The sequence below is a fragment of the Vespula vulgaris genome, chromosome 14 (genome assembly GCF_905475345.1).
Source record: "Vespula vulgaris chromosome 14, iyVesVulg1.1, whole genome shotgun sequence".
Lineage (NCBI taxonomy): Eukaryota > Metazoa > Arthropoda > Insecta > Hymenoptera > Vespidae > Vespula > Vespula vulgaris.
The window spans coordinates 1451904-1473085 of NC_066599.1; the positions used below are offsets into that span (position 1 = coordinate 1451904).

Here is a 21182-nt window from a genome sequence, read left to right on the forward strand (position 1 = left end):
GTATAAATGATTAATCAATCATATCAATGTCTTTGATGAAACGATATATATAAAAATAAAAAGGATATATACGCGTTTATTTTTTTATTAATTACGTATACGTAATTGATAATAAAGTCTGAGCAAAGAGCTTTCTTTATCGAGACCTTTTCAAGCTAATTATTTTTCGAGCCAATTACTGTCTTAAGTCAAAAGATTAAGAACTCTTGAACTCCTACGAAACTTTTAACCTTGTCCTCCGTACACGCGTGTAATATAGATAAAAAAAAAAAGAGAAAAGAAAAGAAAAGAAAAAAATTTACTCCTTTCATATAGAAAAAAGAAGAAATAATTTCAATGCATCTCTGAAAGACGTTTCGAGTTTGCGTTTACTCGCGAAATGTACACTTTGTTCTTCGGCTAGGCTATTGCAACATGCAAATGAGAGAAAACGAAATGGAAAAGCCGTCAAATAAGAATCGTTTTATATTCGAAAGTTTCGCATACAAATTTTATCTTTGTTAAGGTCGAACAGGGGAATCGTCTTGAGATCTTTCGTAAATTCCTATAACTTTAACTAACAAAGAGGGAAATTCTCATCGTACGTAAGTACTCGTCTGCCCACGTTTGTAACGAGGATGTAAAACTTGAAACCGCATGTATGTAGCTACATAGATATAAGTAGGATTTATCGACAACGGTCAGCGAACGCGTAAACGTTATTGCAAGAGGAAAACCATCGTGCCATTTCTAAACACGTTCAACCTAATACGATTCGCTATTTCCATTCGTTTGCCAATGGCATTTTATCTTTTATGCGTTAACCCTTTTATTTTTCCTTTATAAGGAAATTTTCGTGCCCTAATCCAAAAGAAAACGTTATATTATTTGTAATGACGTAGTGTCTAATTTATGGATATAATTTATTAGTATTTCTTCTTCTTTTCTTTCTCTCTCTCTCTTTCTCTCTCTGCGTTTCTCTTGTTTTTCTTTTTGTATTTTTTTCTTTCTTTTTCATGCACATACTTTACATTCATTACTAAGCCGGTTTTGTTTCGCGTCGATAAGGAAAAAATTATATTAATTAGTACTGACGTAAAGCTCATTTTTTACACTTCGTTCTCGGCAAAAAATAAATATTATATATTTAATAAAATCGGCAACAAAATTTTTCTTTCCTTTCGTTAAGATCACGTGTTATTCGTGATAACGTACATATATATTTCTTTTTTTGTATGCGAAGACAAAATTATAAAGGATTATGCATGAAAGGGTTAACGTACGTTCGATCCTCGAATGTTCCTTTAATAAATTTTGTGGCAAAGAAAAAAAAAAAGAGAAAAAAAAGAAAAGAAATAGAATAGCAAATAAGATAAGAACGTTAAAAAATTTACCGATGCTTCCTTTAGGACTGTCCTTTCCACCGACAATGGTAAAGCCCAAGGATTTCTTCCCGGGACCCTTTTCGAATAGAACTGTCAAAAACGTTGAAACCGTGCTCCTTGGTCTTCTAGGTAAGGTACAAAAATTCGATACACTTTGCGTTTGCAATTGAGTCGCGGATCCATTGTTGTCCGTCGACAAAATCGTTTTATCGGAGATGATGGATCTGCCAGATTCATTTTTTCTATCTCTGTGATGTTTGGCCTGATGCTTTTTAAAACGAGATCTAGGCGAATCCTCGACTATAACGCCATGACCGTTTTCTATGCTAACGTTTTCATAATCTACGCTGCTTTCTTTAAGTTTTTTAGCATGATCCACGCCGGAATACCTAGATACAACGATATCGACTTCACCAGGGCCACTTCCATTGCCTAGAATTTTTCTAGCTTCGGCCATGCTCAATCCTCGAAGTCTCCTTCCATTGACAATCAATATCTCATCACCAATCTTCAAGGTTCCTTCTTTATCGGCCAATCCATTGGGTACAACATGTGCCACCAAATATCCTGGACTACTCTCAGCGGTTTTAGCTATGAAAATCCCTAAACATTGATCGGGCGTCTCTCGGAACAATTTCACTACCATAGTTTCGGTTATGTAAGCTTTACTTCTGATTACCGGTAACTGAGACGCTTTAGAATTCTCCGATCTAGACTCTTCTCCGATCAGCTCGGAAGAATCATCGTTTGGATCGAACGTTAGGATGTCCTTTGTACAAGCTTTACCATCCGTTCTAACGCAATGAATATCCAAAGCAGAAAAGAAACGTGCTGTCCTATCGGCGTCCATTATCGAGGTCGAAGGTTTTCTAGGTGGTAATCTTGGCGGTGAATCGTTGTTACTAGACTGACTTGTCATCAGACCGGACGCACCGCTACTACATCTGTCATCAAGAAGAGAACTAGTAGCCGAGTCATTGTCCAAAATACCGGAATCATTGTCATCCTGATCCTGATCCTCGTAAAGAGGATTCGTTCTTAACTCCTCGAGACCCGGCAAAGTACCGTAAGAAAAGCTACGTAATCTTCTCTTGTCCTTACCATCCTTACACTCCTTATTATCCTTCTTGTAAATCTTAGCGATGAGTTTACTCGTTGAACTCTTGAGATATCTATCCTGCATAGCACGGAATTTGGCTGCGAGACAACTGGACGGCGTGATGCTATCGAAACCTTCTTTCGGTCTTTCACTCTGATCCTCCTGATTTCTATCCTCCTCCTCGGCCAGATCTTTTTCTTTGCTCTTCCTCCATCGAGACAATCTCGGTCCCCCATGACTATCGTTGTACGTTTCACTAGGTAACACAGAATGTTTCAGATTTTCTGGTGTCGACGTTTGCAAACCCAAAAAAGAATAACGATCCTCCTGATGTTGGGATTTGCGTTGAGACACCAACCTGTTCTGTGACTTTGATCTACGTTTCCTCTTAGCTCGAATCCTTTCCTCTTCTGTTATGTCCTTCAAATCATTCTCACAAACGGATCTTCGAAACTCGTTCCTCGTTAAACCACGTTGGCTGAGCTCGTACATCGATCGAAATTGCATTCTATCGGATACCTCATCGTCCTCGTTTTCCTCGTTCTCCTCGTTTTCCTCGTCCTCGTCGGAATCTCTGTCCTTGAAAAATGTAAGCCTCGTATTTTTCACTCGGTCCAACAAAGGATGTCTCTTCTCGCAAATCCTACGTCTTTCCTCTTGTATCTTCTTCTTTTCTTTCTTATTTGGAGTACGTTCGGTCGTCACGCGAGACGTTTGAACGTTGTAACAATTCCTCTCCGATTCCGAGCTTGATGATTTTCTACGAGTCCATCTAACCGGTGACATGTCTGTAATCGAATAATTACGTAGTTTTATAGCGTTAATTTAAGAAAATTTATTATTGTTAATGTACGACACATGTAACCATCGTTCTCGTCGTCATCGTGATTATTATCGTCATTATTATTAAATAAGACGTTTCTGAAGCAGACGCAAGAAATATAATAAATCTATGGACGGAAAGAAGATCGACGAGTAACAATTAAATTGAAAAAAGAACATTCGAAAAATAAAACTTTCTTGTCTCTTCTCTTCTCTTCTCTTCTTTTCTCTTTTCTTCTTCGTTTCACGAATATTTATTACCTTTAAGATTTTCAACAAAATTCTTTAAGTAGTCGTAAAGTACCAATAAAGTGCAATTCTAGAGGCTATTAAACGACGTAGTTAACTTGAGGCCATCAATTTTGTCTAGGGAGTCCACGTTTGCGGTTTATTAATGAGGCAATTCTCTTTACAGGAGGCAACTCGTATAGAAGAGGTAGCTCGTTACTGTACACGCGAGTATTAATAATAATAATACCAATAATAACAATAATCGGAGAAAACCACGAATACGATTTGCAAAAAGATATATTTTTCAATCGAATATAAAATAATTTTATTTATCATATTCACCGCACATGCATAATGAATTTCTTGATGGTATAATGAAAAAAAAAAACAAAAAATAACGAATGAAATATAACGTGGACAATTAAATTTTACTCGAATACTGTAGTCTTTTTTTTTTTTTAACAAATTTTTAATAAAAAATTCAGAAGACAGGATTTACATTTTATCCAAACGTAGAGAGAGAAAGGATTTTTTGAACAATTTTTTCCAATTGCTGAATCACCGTCGAGCCAAACGTTTGTCATCGCGACGATCGAGATCGACAAACAATCGAAAAGTAACTTCCACCTTGTGCGAGAGTCACAACGAAACTGATCGTCTTTCGTGATCGTGACTTTAGTCAATCCTCAAAGTAAGAAACGAACGTGCAGGATCACACGACGCAGGAAGCACGACATCCCGTATGAGTAATTCTCTTTCGAGTACATATATATTTACGTTAACGAAATAACAAGAACAACAAACGATTTTATGAGAACGTTTCTAATTATAGAATCTATATTTAACAAAAAAATAATTATCACGAAAAAAAAGAGAAACAAAAAAGAATGAAATTTTATATAATTATTTAGTGTTATTAGAGTCGACAAAATATGTGATTTCGATTTGATAAAAAACTTTCAAAGGGGGATCTTAACAATTTTTTATTATTAATATCTATTCCAAATGATATTCAAACTATTTTTTATTGCTTTGAATGTCGCGAAGATGAATCGACGATTAGTTTTTAATCGTTCGTTTTATCTTGATGATCTAAATTACGCACTGACAATGACTTCGTTAAGTATAATAGAGGACAAAAAGGGTATAAACAAATGCAACTGTGTTGATAGAACGGAAATAAATTTTGTCTTGACGTTTTCGTGTCATTGCCTTTATCAGAATCGGAAAAGAAACGTCACGATGATGGTAAGGTTCACAGAACCCGTTGACTAACGTCTTCTTGCGGTTTTCTATCGTAAGTGCCTTTTTTGATATATCAAGTTCACGAACTTCTTACGTTTCATTGAATTGAAATATCGACAATCTATACATCATTCTAATCATTAAAATCGTTATTTCATATTTAATTTTTAATTCTATCCGCGATAATTATTATTGTAAAAAAAAGATGATTAACATAAAAAAGAATTTCTTGTGATTCAAATTACACAAGCAATTAAATATTAAAAAGAAATATTTTCTAACAGAGAACAATTATTTTATAAAGTTCTTACAATGACGAATATTTATACGAAATGATAATGTCAAATAAGATTTAAATTATCTTCGATCTCACGTTTACGAATTTTTCTAGATTTTATATTCTCTTTTTTGTTCTTTTTTTTTTCTTTTCGCAGATAAAATAAAAGTCTTCCGAAATAGTTATAATTTTACCAAAGTTGATTTTTTTAACAGTCGACTTTACAAAGAGTTTAGCTCGTGTGACTGAGTCGGGTCTTTACAACAGGAAGAAGCTTTTACTACGTTACACTATCTTTATAACTCTGTCGTAGTATAGAAGCTGCACTTGCAGCTGCACCCAAGCCGCAAGTCTCATCCTTCGGAACTATTCTTTTCGCATTATCCCGTCTTGCATTCATAGCCGTTCTCGAGACGGTATTATACAAGTAGTCGAGGGTGCTATTCCGTTTCTGTTCTCTTGCTTGCTTGCTTGCCTTTAAGTCGGCTTCGTCGTTTACTCTCTTTCGGTTCGGTTCTAATCTTAAAACTGACCTAAGACGCGCACGTGTGCCTTCTCGAATCAATAATATCGACTGTTAAATCGTTCGAGACGTCCATTACGCTATTTAAAACAAATCATTTCTATTTTGAAAATTTCTTTTATTTTCTTTTCATTCATTTTTACTATCGTTACGTTTCATTCATTATTATCGTTTCTTTTCATTCATATTTACTATCGTTTCCTTTCATTCATTTTTCTTATCGTTTCTCTTCCTTCTTTCTCCTTCTTTTTATATATGATAAGAAATAATATACGTATATGTGTACATACATACATACATACATACATACATACATATATATTGTATGTGCAAACGTTCGAAGTCAATAAAATTCTTCAGTTTCATTATTTTACAATCATATTCGCTTATTTTCTTTTTCCATTTTATATCCAATCGCTCGCGTTCACTTGTATTCAGTTTCATCCATTCACTTTACTTCATATATTTTTCTACAGAGATGTTTCTACATATATTTTATCGTACTTACATTATAGACCATTTATTTTACTCCATCGACTTTAATGCGCATATATTTTTCTGTTGAATTTTCTGCATAGATCTTATTGCGTTCATTATACCAGATGGAAACTAACACATAAATATAAGTGTTGAAAATCAATGATCCCCCTTACGTTCAAAGATGATGATGCTGATGATAATGATGATGATGATGATGATGACGACAACGATGATATAGTAGATGTACGAAGAACGAAGAAAGGAGAACGTGATCTTGATATTAAAATTCCCATTTGATTTGCATAGACGATGGTAGCGCGCGTTACGGTTACACACGCGCGATGATACCACAGGATGGAAACGATTAGTCGAAATGATAATGTTAAGCGTGCTCATGTATGTACTTGCTGTACTAAGGCAGGATTTCTGGGCTGCGATTTTCCGGCTGGCAGAGTCCCTTCCCTTGCAAGGACTATATTTTACACGCCTGTTATTTCCGGAAAAGGAAGAGTCTATTTGAGTATTTCCATTTCAATCGACGCAACTTTGAATATTATTCTTGAACTTGACGACTTGAATTTTATAACCGATTCAAATTCCGAATAATGATATACTTGTGTTAAAAAAAAAAATAGAAACTTCATTTTTCCTATTTTTTAAATATTGCATTAAACGTCATATCGGATATTACATTTTGCAAAGAAATTTAGAAATATTCATTTTAACTCGTATAATCGATAAATGTATATATATATATATATATATATATATATATATATATATATTGTAATACGACAAATGATAAATAAACATTGCGTTTCTTTTAAATTAAACACGATCGTATTTCTAGGAATAAGAGAAAAACATAGAGACGGGGGAAAAGATTTAGAAGATTATGTAAACTATAGGAAGATAGAGAGACAAAGAGAAAGAAAAAGAAAGAGAGAGAGAGAGAGAAAGAGAGGAAACATAAATAGTAACAAAACGTTGAGCTCAACAAGTACATACATGTAAACGGTGTTTAGAACGTTGACCTTTTACAACCAACGTGAAGTTCAAACTAACAAAACAAAGTGTATATCTTATGTTAGTTCCTTAGTACGCATTTAACTCTCAAAGTGTTAACAACGTAGTAACAACCCCAGTGGTACAATGGATTTAAAATTATCTCTACGAGATATATATATATATATCTTTCTAATTTCAAATTCATTTTCAATTTAAATCGTAATTTAATTCAAGATTCTTATCGTCCACGTTGCATTTATACTCGTCGATCATATTAATCATCAATTTCTCCGGTTACTTACCTCTGTACTGAGACGTAACATGAAAGTGGTAGGATGCTCCGTCAAGGTCTTCGTCAGCTTGGAGAGGACTCAAGCTCAAAAGTCTCGGTGCCTCGGCGTGGCCACGAAACCAGCGCATTTCTACAAACGTAATTATAACATTAATTCATTCAATTACTAATTCATTCACATTTAATCGATATTACGTTGGAAATAATTATATCGGATCTATATAACATTTCCTTAATTCCAATCTTTCGTTCGATTAAATTAAAAATGATTGTTCGATCGAAATTTTGGATCTTTTAATCGCGTTTGTAATTTTGTTCGATTTGATAGACATTATGTGATTTAGTAACGATTCTTTTATTTTCCTTTTCACGGTGATAAATATCACGTACGATTAAAAGGAAAAAAAAAGAAGAACGAAAATTAATAATTTACAATTGTTGAAACTTTACAGTATCAACTTCAATAAGATTCGTAAAAGTGAAACGATAGTGAATGGATTTCGCGTGAATCAACCGAGCGACAGTTCCGCCGTATTCGCTGAACCGTGTCCGCATTTTTTTTCTCTTTTCTTGTTTTCTATATATTTTTTTTCTTCTTTTTTTCTTCTCCTTCTAATTACCTGTCGTTACACTTGCTCTCGATATCATAAAATATGTAAAGTATGTGTATAAAACGATTAAATGGACAAACGCTACGCCCTTGAAAAGTTTCATTCGTTATTTTATCTGAGTTTCTTTCACAGATTCGACGTAATAACAATTTGTACAAGGTCACGTTGATAACATTATATATTATTATTATTATTATTATTATTCTTATTATTGATATTTCAGTATTATTAGATTAAATGTTATACGACGTAATATCTAATACGTATTGAAGACATGTGAAAATAATACTGTTATTATTTTTACATTAAACTAGAGATAGAAAGAAAGAGAGAGAGAGAGAGATTAGATGTATTATTATTAGATTAGATCCGGTATTATTACTATTACTATTATTGTTATTATTATTATTACTGTTATTATTCGATTAAGTTAATCGGTTCTATGATCATGTCCATAACATGAACTTTGAATTTTATCGATTATTATTCAAATATCTCTTCAGTCTTGAAACAGATTTATTATTCATTTTCTTTGTACGCAAAGATCGAACAAGAAATACTCATGCAACGCATCGGTCAACAAATAACTGTCCCGTTCTCCTTGTTGGTACCGTTGCAAGTAACAGCCGGCGATCATACCATCTCTCTCTCTCTCTCTCTCTTTCTCTCTCTCTCTCTTACTCCCTCTCTTTATCTCTCTCTTTCTCTCTCCCTATCTCAGCTAATACGTTGTCCGTCTCTTCAACATATCTCTCGTATACCGAACTATACTACTTCAAAAGCATATTACCGCTCGTTCGGCCTACATAGCAAATGCTCGGTCAACATCTTTCGAAGAAAAGCAAAGAAAAAAAAAAAATTACAAAAATACAAAGAAAAAAAGAAGGAGACGAAGAGAAAAAAGGAGGAAGAGAGATATTCAGTACATCTCGTTAATAAATAGTAAATATATGCGTGTATATTTGTATATATTTAACGTAAGCCTGTTATACATTGTCCAATTTTCATTTTCTGTTTTCTTTCTTTTTTTTTTTTTTTGGCATATAACACGAAGATACGTCTATGCGAAATTGCTTGCGAAAAAATACTTGGTTCTTAAGAGCTAGGACTTAAGGAAGTATAGTTGTTAAAAAGATGTTAGAAAGATCGCACCTTTTTTTCCCACATAGCGTTGTAACGCGAAGTGAATGTAAAACACACACACACACGTACATACATATATACATACATACTTAAATACGTAGATGGATAGATAGATACGCACATAGAGACAAGCTCGATTACGTGAAAAACGCTGATTCAATAGGCCCCTTTTCCACGATAAGTAACATATAATGGTATGATTAATACACAGTGGCAAGTTACGCAAGGTGTTAATACATCGATTATATACGAATTCGAATACACAAAGAAAGAGAGAAAAAGAGAGAGAGAAAGAGAGAGAGAGAGAGAGAGAGAGAGAGAGAGAGAGAAAGAGAGAGAAAAAAAAAGATACAAAAATGTATGTATAAAATATTTCTCTCTCTCTCTCTCTTTTTCTCTCTCTTTTTCTCTCTCTTTTTTTTCTCTCTTTCTTTCTCTTTTTTCATCTCTTTCTCTCTTATATGGAGAAAGAGTTGTTCCGATGAGGATGAGGTGGTTCTGTTGTACCTGAGGAAGAGAGGAAAGAGGATGGTAGAGAGACGGCTGACTTTCTCCGATGCAAATATGTGTGCCAGCAGCATACTTCGTGCGGCCCACGTACAAACGCGAATGAACGAAGGAACGAACGAAGGAACGAACGAAGGTACCAACGAACGTACGTACATACGTACGTATATACGTACATACGTACGCTTTTCACTTTTTATCGATTCGATGTGTGTGGGTTTGTCTGGAAGGAAGGATGCAGGTCGATCGTGGGGATCCACGATCAAGGATAACGATTATCGTCAGTGAGAAAAGTTCATGGCCTTCTCTATAGTAAATATATATATATATATATATATATATGTATGTGTGCGTGTGTGTGTGTGTGTATATATAGATATGCATGTATATTACCAATTAAAACTAATAATAGTAATTTTAATACCATTTCGGAAGTACTGGATGGTCATTTTTATCGAACTTTCCATAAACCTTATTTTCAAAAGGAATTTTATATTGCTTGATTATATATGTATATGTATATATACATATATATGTATAAACATGATCTCTCGTGACCGTGATGTTTTTTGAGATACACGAAGCATAACGCTTCGAGGGAACTCGTTAATCCTTGGTTTTATTTGCTCGTACTTTGAATAGTATTAAAAATCAGTAGAGGTAGAACGATATTAATATATAAAATCGAAAATATATTTTTTCATTATTATTTTTTAATTAATATTTATATTAGAAAATCTAATATATACGTACATCCATATATACATACATCATACATACATACATACATACATACATACATACATACATACATACACACATACATATATATATATATATATATATATATATATATATATATATATATATATATATATATATAAGGAAGTCGATTTATATTCACGTGCTCGCGTTTCCGGCAGGTTCTTCCAGATAGAAGAAATACACGAAAGGACATGGTAGGGTCGATTCTCTAGCGATATAAATTTCACGAGGGATCGTTAAAGGGTTTGAAGAATCCCGAAGGTAAACGTCGAGTTATCGTTGCATAGATTTATCGTTCCACTTTCGTGCCCGATCCGTTTGCCGATATCCTCTTCGGCTTCCGTTCTTCGACATTGAGTTCTCTTCTGGATTGTAAATCTTTTCTACTCTTCTCTTACCTTCTCTTTCTAACACTGAATATATTATCGTTAGAAATAACAGAAGTTAGAACTACTAGCAAGACACTCGGTTTCTATGATATAACGTCATTTATTTATTTTATTTTTTTATTCTTTTATTTTGTATTCCCTTTCTAATCACAACTATATGAAGCAATAATTATTTTGTAACGTGAGAACACTTTAACATACAGACATTGATGTTTTCATGTAAATGACGTTTACAGAGAATAAATAAAAACAATTTTCTCTTGTAGTTCGTTGTCTTGATTAATTATATAAATAAATAAATATATGTGTGTGTGTGTGTGTGTGTGTAGTATATAAAAAAAATATTTTATATTAATTTCTATATTAATTTCTCTTTGATGATTTACGTGAGTAGGAACGCACCAATAGAATCATAGAGAGGGCAAGATTTATCAGCTTCCCGTTAGAAACGTCGCTGGCACGCGTGAAATATACCGGTTTGTGAATTCCCTCGGAGCGTTGCGCTATGCAACAATGTATATAACAACACTTTGGAACAGTTAGATAATTCTTAGATTCGAAATGTCAGCAGTCACGTTTCTTCGATTTTGACGTCATGCTTAGATCCTGCTAGTTTCTAAGTGTCAAGGAATTAATAAAAGAAGATGTTAATATATGTGTTCTGTTATGCTGTGTTCGTTTTACATATATAGTCAACAATTAAAAAGAAAAAAAAAAGTAATATATAAAAATTTGTTTGCTCGAAGAATTGATAAAATACGTACGATGAACATTTATTTATGCGTATATAAATATACGAGTTATATATTATCTATAATCTTCACGTAATCCGATTGTCATTATTTTGATACATAAAAGAGAAAATAGAAAACGGGAAAAGATATATTTGAATATAAAAAATTGAAAAAAGAAACGAATCGAGAAATCTTATCATCGGAGAGGAGAAACGTCGAGGAAAGATCTTTTCACTGTTTAAAAATGTCAAGAGTATATATACTTATGTATATATATATATATGTATGCATGTATACAACATATGTATACATATATGTAATATTTATAGTATTTGCACGTCTACATCGATAAAAATCTTGAATATATATGCCATTTCTCGTGTACATATTTTAATATCAATATTTATTATCCCTTTTTATAGGACTGAAAATAATGTGATTTTTTTGTTTATTATACAATTATCGATAAAACTACTTGAATCGTTTATCGAAGAATATCCCAGTGAAATTTAACGTGAAAATTACCTTTCACTCGTAGGGTTATAGAAAACTTTCTCATACTAATGAAACGAGATAGACGTTGTATGAATTAGTATTATACGTATGCACACATGTACGTATGTATAGAGTACGAAAGTCAAAGAAGAAGGAAATAAATAAATAAATAAATAAATAAATAGCTGCAATGATCGATGCTTTCTACGACTCGTCAATGTTCTTCTAAACGAAAGTAGAAAGTGTCAAAAGCTGTGAAAATGTAGTGGTCACTAACACGGACAAATATCGAGCACTTTCCCTTTCAGATAGCTTAGAAAAGATAATAATTGGTTTTACCAAGAAGGATCGATCGATCGATCGATCAATCGATCCATCAATCGATCCATCGGCCGACCCACGAACATAGTCTTATGTATCTTTACCGAACTCTTTAACATTAGTTTCTTTATTTTTTATTTTTTATCATAAAATGTTTTTTAATTTATTTATTCGTTTCTAACCAACATTATATATATGTTCGTGTATCTCTATTATCAAGGACAGTTAGCGGAAAGTGGTCAACCTAGTCGATGACTCACATATTACGCGATACCTATTTTATCTTTCACATTCCCTTCCTATGCAGTTATACAGGATGAAAGTTAATAGACAAAAGATAAAATGGAATCAATAATAATTGTTTTATTTATTTATTTTTTCTATTAATATAGAATTCAACGACGAATAATAACGAGGTGAACAAATTTAGAAAGAACAAAAATAGAAAGGAACAATATTTTGGAAAATATCGTTCGAAGCGTATGTATATATGTAGATATAAATAAAAAATTAATTACAACGATTTTTTAAATATATTAATTACATTACATTCGTAATGCATATTGATATAGAAGAAATCTACAAACGTGTAACACGAATGGAAGTTTACGATACATGTTATAATACGAAAAGTTTGAGAAATGATCCTAAAAATCATTTAATTAACAAAAATCAATTATCGAACCGATATAGGTACTTCGATATTAAAATATTAAAATAAAAAAAACAAAAAAGACAAAAATCAAAAAAAAGAATAAGATTGATTCCGAAATGAGTAATGGTGGATTTTCAGAGTATGTAGAAAAATTCGAATCGATCGAGAGATAAATAGCGTAGGTGTTTGTTCCAAGGTATTGACGCGTCCCTTAAGAACCCCTTCGTGTCAAAGAGAACCACAAAGCGACCCACTTTAAGCTTGAGACCACTAGATCAGGCCCGGTATTCATTGCACGAACTCAACAGTGGCAAACTCGCTGACTTACAACCTGATTCTTTCGGGTCCGATCGTCGTCGGGAATGCCGATTGGTTCTCTCCTGGTTGCTTTCACGAACGGAAAGACCGTTTATCGTAGATAAATACCTATCTACGTATGTACGTTCAACGTATGTACGTTTTCGATCTATTACGAACTTGGAAAGGAAAGGAAAAAAGAAAAAAATCTTATTGAGATCCGGCACGGATTTCTTCGTTTTTCGATTTACTTCGATCGACCGATTTATTTTCTTTGAGAATCGTATATCGATCGAGTCACGCGAAAATTCATATAGTTTAATACAGCAACGTGTTTAGTCATGCGATAAGATAACGTAAGATTGATAAGAGAATTTCTTTCTTTCTTGCTTTCTTTTTTTCTTTTTTTTCTTTTTTTTTTTTTAATTATACAATATCGTCTGACACTTTTCGAGCTTCTGAGAATGATGATATTTTTTTGTGAGTTTTAAACGTTTCAAGTTCTGCCTTTCTTTGTTTTCCTTTCGTATTATCGTAGATCCGGATTTATGAAATCATTAATTACGAGTTCTTGTAAGTAACGCATATATATATTTTTTTTTATTTAATTTTTATATTATTTATTTTAATATTAGATTAATGGAAGATGTCGATATGACAGAGTCACGTGCTTGAAATTACGAATTTATATTGATAATTATTGCTAATGTCTTTGATCGATTGATAACGATCTAACGAAAAATATATTGATTCGAAATTAAATGAATTAACTTTATAAGGAGAAGAACAGAAAAAAAGGCGAACACAGTTTAATGTACTATTTTAATAAAAATTGGTATACGATCAATGTCCATGAATGTAATGTTAATTAACTTTAGTAGGTCTCGATATACGTGTTGTAAATTAATTTACTGATTCTAAGATCGATTGTGTCAACATCGAATAGCATTAGAAAGCTTCAAACGTGCGTGACGTATCATTTCAATGAACGAAGAAGAAAAACAACAACAAAAAAAAAGAAAAAAGAAAATAGCAAATGATAGCCTATCCTGTAATGAAATAATAATAGGTAATCATCGTTATTCGTCTGATAATTTTCATTAAATTAGAATAACGGTCCTCCATGTAAGATCTTTGATCCGACGAGTTATCGATTATGTTTCCATTGTACGTATGTAAGAAACGTGATCAGCGAAACACCGGATCGATTAGTATGTCGGTAATGAACGTGCACTTATAACGAACTTCATTCATACACGATTATGATCGTCGTATCGACATTTCCGTCGAACAATCGTACACTATTTAATTTAACAGGTGGGAATGATAAAACGCGAGTAATTAATTAAAACATGAATTTTTAATTAACGAATCGATCCACACGTAAATATATTTTTGTCAATTTAATATAGCTGACTCACGGACTTTCGTAAGAAAAAACTTATGACACCGCAAATGTTGTATTATTTTTTTTTTTGTTTTTGTTTTAATGTTATCTTTCTTGTAAAAGCTAAAACGTAAATTTTTCGAATAACAAATCACGACCTCGAATGTCGACCTCGAATCGACCTTTAAATTTCTTTGAAAAATCAATATCGTTTAATGCGACACGTTCAATACGATTGAAGTAATGAAATGTTATAAAAAATAGGAAGAAGAAGAAGAAAAAAAAAAAGAAAAATTATGACGAAGTAATCTCTTCATTTTTCTTTTTTTTTTTAGTTTATAGATAATTCTTTCCGTAAGAATTTTTAAACAAAACAATTTTGTATCGAAGAGATTGGTCGTGTCGATATTCCAAAAAAATTTGTTGCTTTTCTTTTTCTTTTCAACTTTGTTCCGTCTCGATATCCTCGAAAACGAGAACGTTTTCTTTCTCTTTCTAATTAAAACTAATTACATCGCAAAAATCTACTCGAGCGTGCATTTCACAATGTCGATAAAAAGTATCTTATATACCGCAACTATGTCGGTAGAGAGCCTGGAGGCTTGTATTTTGAAGAGAGTTATGTAATACCTGCCTCAGGGTACGTGTCTAACAAGTTTCCGTCGTTAGATAGAGAGAAAGAGAGAGAGAGAGAGAGAGAAAGAGATTAGAAAGAAACTAGCATGATTCTTCGAAGTATTCTGCAAATCGTTATTTCTCTATTTCGCAATCGAGTTTGACAGTGTCTATTGTCTTATTTATATCGTCAAATAGCGAATAACGACAAATACATTTTTCTTTCTTTCTTTCTTTCTTTCTGTTTTCTTTCTAGTTTGCTTTATCATAATCATAGTATCATAGTTTCGTTGTAACGATGTAGTTAGAAGGTTTCATTAACGAATGAATTCCTTTAATATTTTATTGAACGTTTGAAAGTGTTTAAAAAATGTAACTCTAGAATTTTCAAAGCAATATATATATATAATAAAAATAATCAATTTTTTGCAATTATAAGATTTGTAAAAAGAAAAAACAAGAAAAAGATCATAAACGTTCCAAATGAAATTTCACGATTACTGAAATCATACTTAATTATTACACAAGTGTTACTTAAAATCTAAGTCATTGTTGTTCATTACCATAGAATGGGATTGAATGAAAGTGTGCGTATGTGTCTATGCGTGTATGTGTAATAACGAATGACTTGGAAAAAATAGATTGGTATTTCTGGTGTTAATTAAAAATTTACATTCCAACGTATGTAACATATGTATGTATGTATGTATGTATATATACTGCGTCATATAACACGTAATCATAATTACCAGGTGTTTTATTACGTAGGATAATCTTGCGCGTAAAAGTGACTTTGTACAGAGAAAGAGAAAGAGAGAGAGAGAAAGAGAGAGAAACGTTCTAATTATTTCGAATAATTAACGTTCCACTTCAAGACGATTTACATTTGAAATTTAACGTTGAAACTCGAATGAAAACGATAAAGTTTCTCTATCTTTTTTTCTCTCCTCTTTTAAGTCGAGTTCACGAGGTGCGAATTATCCTTGTTCGTTTAAATTCAAAGGACATTTTTCTCTATTTCGTTTCGTAGGCGTATAGAAAGTGAGTAAGAGAGAGAGAAAGAGATGCTCGTAGAGAATCTATCTTATTACCACGATTACACGCACGTTCCATTAAGGATCGCAACCCAAAGGAGTTCTCGAGAAGGATAAGAATTATAGTTATCGTAAGAGATCCAAACAAATACTGCTCGCAAACTTAAGAAAATATGTCCTGACTAAGATACATAGATCCTTCTTTCTGCCATAATCTCTACCCGCATTCTACGTGACAATTTAAAGAATTTTTTTTATTTCTTATCTATATGTAAATATATATATATATATGTAAATATATATATATATATATATATAATTACCAGGATCTGTCGAGAAAAGTATAAAAAATTATAGTTGGAGGCTATATAGCTGAATAAATTTTTGTATCGTTCTGAAAATTCATTCTAATCTATTTGCAAAAATACTATATCTTTAATTATTTTTATATCGTTGTAAAAAAACATTCGAGATGTTAAATGAAGGATCAAAACGATCGTAGTGATTTTTAATTTCACTAGAATATAGTTTCTCTTTTTTCTCTCTTTTTTTTTATTTTCTTTTTTTTTTTTTTTTTTTTACTAGGAGCCGACATAAAAGTCTTTAATTAAAAGACCGTAGTTATGGAATAAATATTTCGTGTTCTTTTTTTTTTGTCTTTTTTGTCAAAAAAAAAAGTGTAATGAATTCGATAAGAATGCAAATTTTCGTTGAATAAAAAATCGAAAACAACGTCGATTCGTTCGAAAATAGCTTATAGGAAAATAAAAATCTAATTACTTGCTATCTTGCAAAGTCCATCTCGATAACATTCATATCATTGTTCACAGAGGAATATAAATTATTATATATACATAAATAACAAAGCCAGACAGTTCCAATTGTAAACTTTCCATTATAAATACCATTATTTTCTTTTCTATCGTTTCATCAACGATATTGCCAAGTCGATGCTGACGAAGTCAGAAATACCAATCAAGAAAATCGTGTAATTTTATCAAGAAAAAAGAAGCTGTGGTACCTCCCCCCTCTCTCTCTTTCTCTCTCTCTCTCTCTTTGGTTTCTGTAATAGGAGGATACGTCACGCTGACTATGGTATGCGATACGCGACGTAGATACGCGCGATTAAAGCGTGTTCCTTTAGTTAGTCCTTGCCATTTGTCATGCGTCGTCGCAAGTACCGTGTAGCACGCGACATGCGAAATAAACATTTGAGAGAAATAGAGAGAGAGAGAGAGAGAGAGAGAGAGAGAAAGAGAAGATCCTTGCAAGAGTTAGCAGTGTCCATATAAGCAAGCACCATATTCCATAGCTCTTGGTTACATCTCGAGTAGGTTTTACCGTGTAGCGTTACAAATAGCTCACAGTGCAGTCTAATGTAAACCCATGGAAAACTAAACGCCCACGTTTCCGATGTACCTACTCTCTCTCTCTTTCTCTCTTTCTCTCTCTCTCTCTCTCTCTCTCTCTCTCTCTCTCTCTCTCTCTCTCTCTCTCTCTCTCTCTCTCTGTTGTGGACGAATGGGTGAACGAATTTTTCCATTTAGTTCTCTACCGACATGATGTCTTCTAACAACAAAACACAACACAATACGACGAACGCTTTATTCAGCAGGTGAAATCTGCTTAAATTAAACTATGAATATATGAATATAGAATTATTCTTTTTTCTATCTCTTTTTTCTCTCGTTTCTTTTCTCTTTCTCTCTTTTTTTTTTTTTCTTTTGAGAGAGAAAAAGAACATTCGCGTGTTAAAGTTTCTCTTCTCAAACTTGTATCGAACGCAGATGAATATTTGGAAAATAGACGCTATTAAAAAGTTAAGAAAAATTGTTTGGAAAGGATATTTAAAAAAAATTATTAAAGAAGCTTGATCCCGTCGGATATAGAAATGGAATTACGTGTATCGATCTCCGTCATCGAGGATATCGTTTAAAGGTAAACTTGACGCCGCAGAAGAGTTTATATTTTTATAGTTTTATAAAGCATTCCTAGCGATCAAGCTTGGCCACCGAGTTGTAACTCGTTCGTTTCCTAGCTACCATTATGGCGAACGTAGTTGAGGAGAAAAGGAGCTATTCCGAGTACGGGTACGAACTGGTACGGAGGAAACGTTTCAAACAGCTTCTTACGTTCTCTCTCTCTCTCTCTCTTTCTCTTTCTCTCTTCCTTTCTCTCTCTTTCTCTCTCTCTCTCTCTCTCTCTCTCTCTCTCTCTCTCTCTCTGCCTTTATCTCTGTTTTTCTCTCTCTATCTCTCACTTCTTACTCTTTGAGCTACGACAAAGTCCTTCTATGGAAGAAGTGGAAAGACTTGGGAAACTAAAAAAGAATTAGACTACTCGATCCTCCATCTTTTTTTTCTTTTTCTTCTTCTTCTTCACTTTTTCTCTCTTTTCTTTTTTTTTTTTTTTTTTTGTAATTTCCACAACGTACGTTAACATCAAGAGATACTTATCGCATCGAATAAACAATAAGAAAAGTTTTAAAGAATGTATCTGATAGTAATTAATAATCATCGAAAAGATTCGTAGATAATAATAATAAATACTATTAATGATAGTTATAATAATCGATGTTAATTGTACTGTGAGTAATAATGAATAAAGAGAAAGACAGTTAATAGTAGATAATAAAGAAATAAAAAAATAAGGAACATTGACATTATATTATATAACGCAAAAATTACATTAGATTAGATGGGAAATAACGTTAGTTGTAATGGACAAACATGAATTATTTGTCGGGTTAATATTTTATTTCTTTAGAATGATCGTTCTTTTCCGAAGGTGTCAAGAAGGATCAAAAAACTTGTCTCACCCAGCGGTGAGCGATGTTGACGTAACACGATTTGAAAGAGAAGCGAAACCATTCAAAGTATTCGTACGATCAGCTACGTTCGCGGTATGTTCGCTATCCCAAGTATTTTGGTTTCAAGATGCATAAGTTTCGTGGGATAAATAAATAAATCGTCGTATCGTAGTTACGTGTCTCTCGCGATTCTTACGATCCTGTAGGTTTATATCAGGTTTCTTGAAAATTTCTGATTGTTTTAATTAAAGAGAAAACAAATTTAGATTTAAGATAAGAATCAAAATATTATTTAATGTATGATTAAAAAAAGAAAAAAAGAAGAATAAGAGCCATTGAATATAATAGAAATTTGTTTTCGTAAATTAAATTCTTATCGAATAAATAATAATGGACAGGTTAATGATAAGTTGACTATCATACGATTCATATATCTATTGTTCGAAATCATTAGAGAAAAGGAAATAAAGGATAGTGTAAGAGGAATGTAAAGAATCGATTCAACATTCGTTTCGCAATCGAGTTGAAAAGTTCGTTTGAGATTACTAATTAGCGATACCGCAGGTGATCGAACCAATCGGCAATTTAGCAACATTCCTCGGGTAGTTTCCTTTGATGTAACCTAAGACGTTTCTGTTCTTAAGAAACACCGAGGTGAATTCGTAGAAGTCTTGTGACTGAACCTGAGCTTATAATCAAACCTTCATAGCTCGTTAATCGATCATATGTAACTACGTGCGTATGTAAATATATGTAAATACCTGACATATACATAATAATCGTTTAAAAAAGTTCTTCATAATTTTCTTATATAATTTTATATTTTTTCTTATTTAAATCCTTTTAACTTCTAAGAACGATCACACGTCTCCGTGAAACGAAGAGAATTCGAACTCTCTTCGAGATCACCGACCTTCGAGATCTCGAATCGATTCTGTGTTTCCTGATCGGTGCACGAACCTGCTAGATACCCGATAAGGTAAGCGCAGGTGCAAACTTCCATGTAAGTTTAAACCTCGTACTTACGGATTCGTGGTAAAAAGAAAGAAAAAAGAAAAAAAAATAATTCGAACGATAGATTTACATCTGGTCTAAATTAATCGAATGAATCAATGAATTATTTAAACGAAGGAGAAAGAGAACAACGAAGAAAGGGAAAAAGAAGAAAACAGAAAAACCAAACGAAGAGAATAATATATCGCAGTAAAAGCATAATCAACGTTACCCTTAGAAGAAGAATAATAAAGTTCCTTAAGATATATTCTGTTAGAATTAATAGATAAATATTAGAAAATGATTTAGTAGCGCGAGGGCGTGCGATACTAACAAAAAGAACATACGCACGATGAAAGAACTCTCAACGGGGACAGACAGACAGACATAGCTCCTTTTCTCGAAGCAAGAGCTCTTGCTTTGGAGGGATAGAAGAAGGTAGGGCGAGAAAGAGAGATAGAGATAGATAGAGAAAGAGAAGAAGAGAGAAAGAGAGAGAGAGAGAAAGGGTTGGCCAGTGATCGGCCTTGGAGCTCCGTCCTTTAGGTGCGCGCGAGCGCACAAGCACACGTACGACCAATCGAATGAGCCCGCTGAGATCGTTCGCGCGACTTTTAAACACATGCATGAGAGACTCAGCTGCGTATACGTTAAGCTTCTTTCTCTTTCTAAAAGAGAGAGCCAGAGAAAGAGAGAGAGAGAGAGAGAGAGAGAGAGAGAGAGAGAGAACACGCACGTACCAACCTACTCGATGCCGTGAGCATAGTTACACGGCTATTCCAGTGTGGAATGTCTGGCATGTCGCTCTCGTCAAATGCCCAGAAAATAAAAGGACTGCTTCGGCCACGGCCTTGATAGAACGTTTCCACAAGGTTCCCTGCGGGTAGGGCTACCGAGACCGGTGCTACGATGTTAAAGGGTCAAATCTCTTCTTACGAGGAAGAAGAAGATGACTCGGCATTCTCCTTTTACTCTTCATCTTTGTCTATTGTGTTGTGAGATAAACGTTTATGTAAATGTCACTGTGTTTTGTGCTACGTGGAAATTACGTGATTTTCTTCTTCACGTTTTTAGTGAAAATATTAT

The 21182-nt window shown here is 33.2% G+C and overlaps 1 protein-coding gene across 2 annotated transcripts in view; it reads right to left on the minus strand.

The window, feature by feature from the left end:
• The window catches only part of LOC127068896 (uncharacterized), a 33888-nt gene that overhangs the window by 1156 nt on the left and 11550 nt on the right, over positions 1–21182 (minus strand). For both annotated transcript variants that reach the window (XM_051005270.1, XM_051005269.1), the window contains exons 2-3: positions 7352–7471; positions 1374–3251 (exon numbers count right to left, since the gene is read on the minus strand). In XM_051005270.1, coding sequence (XP_050861227.1) covers positions 1374–3251; positions 7352–7469 — 1996 coding nt within the window. In that variant the 5' untranslated portion in view covers positions 7470–7471. The remainder of the gene's footprint in view (positions 1–1373; positions 3252–7351; positions 7472–21182) is intronic.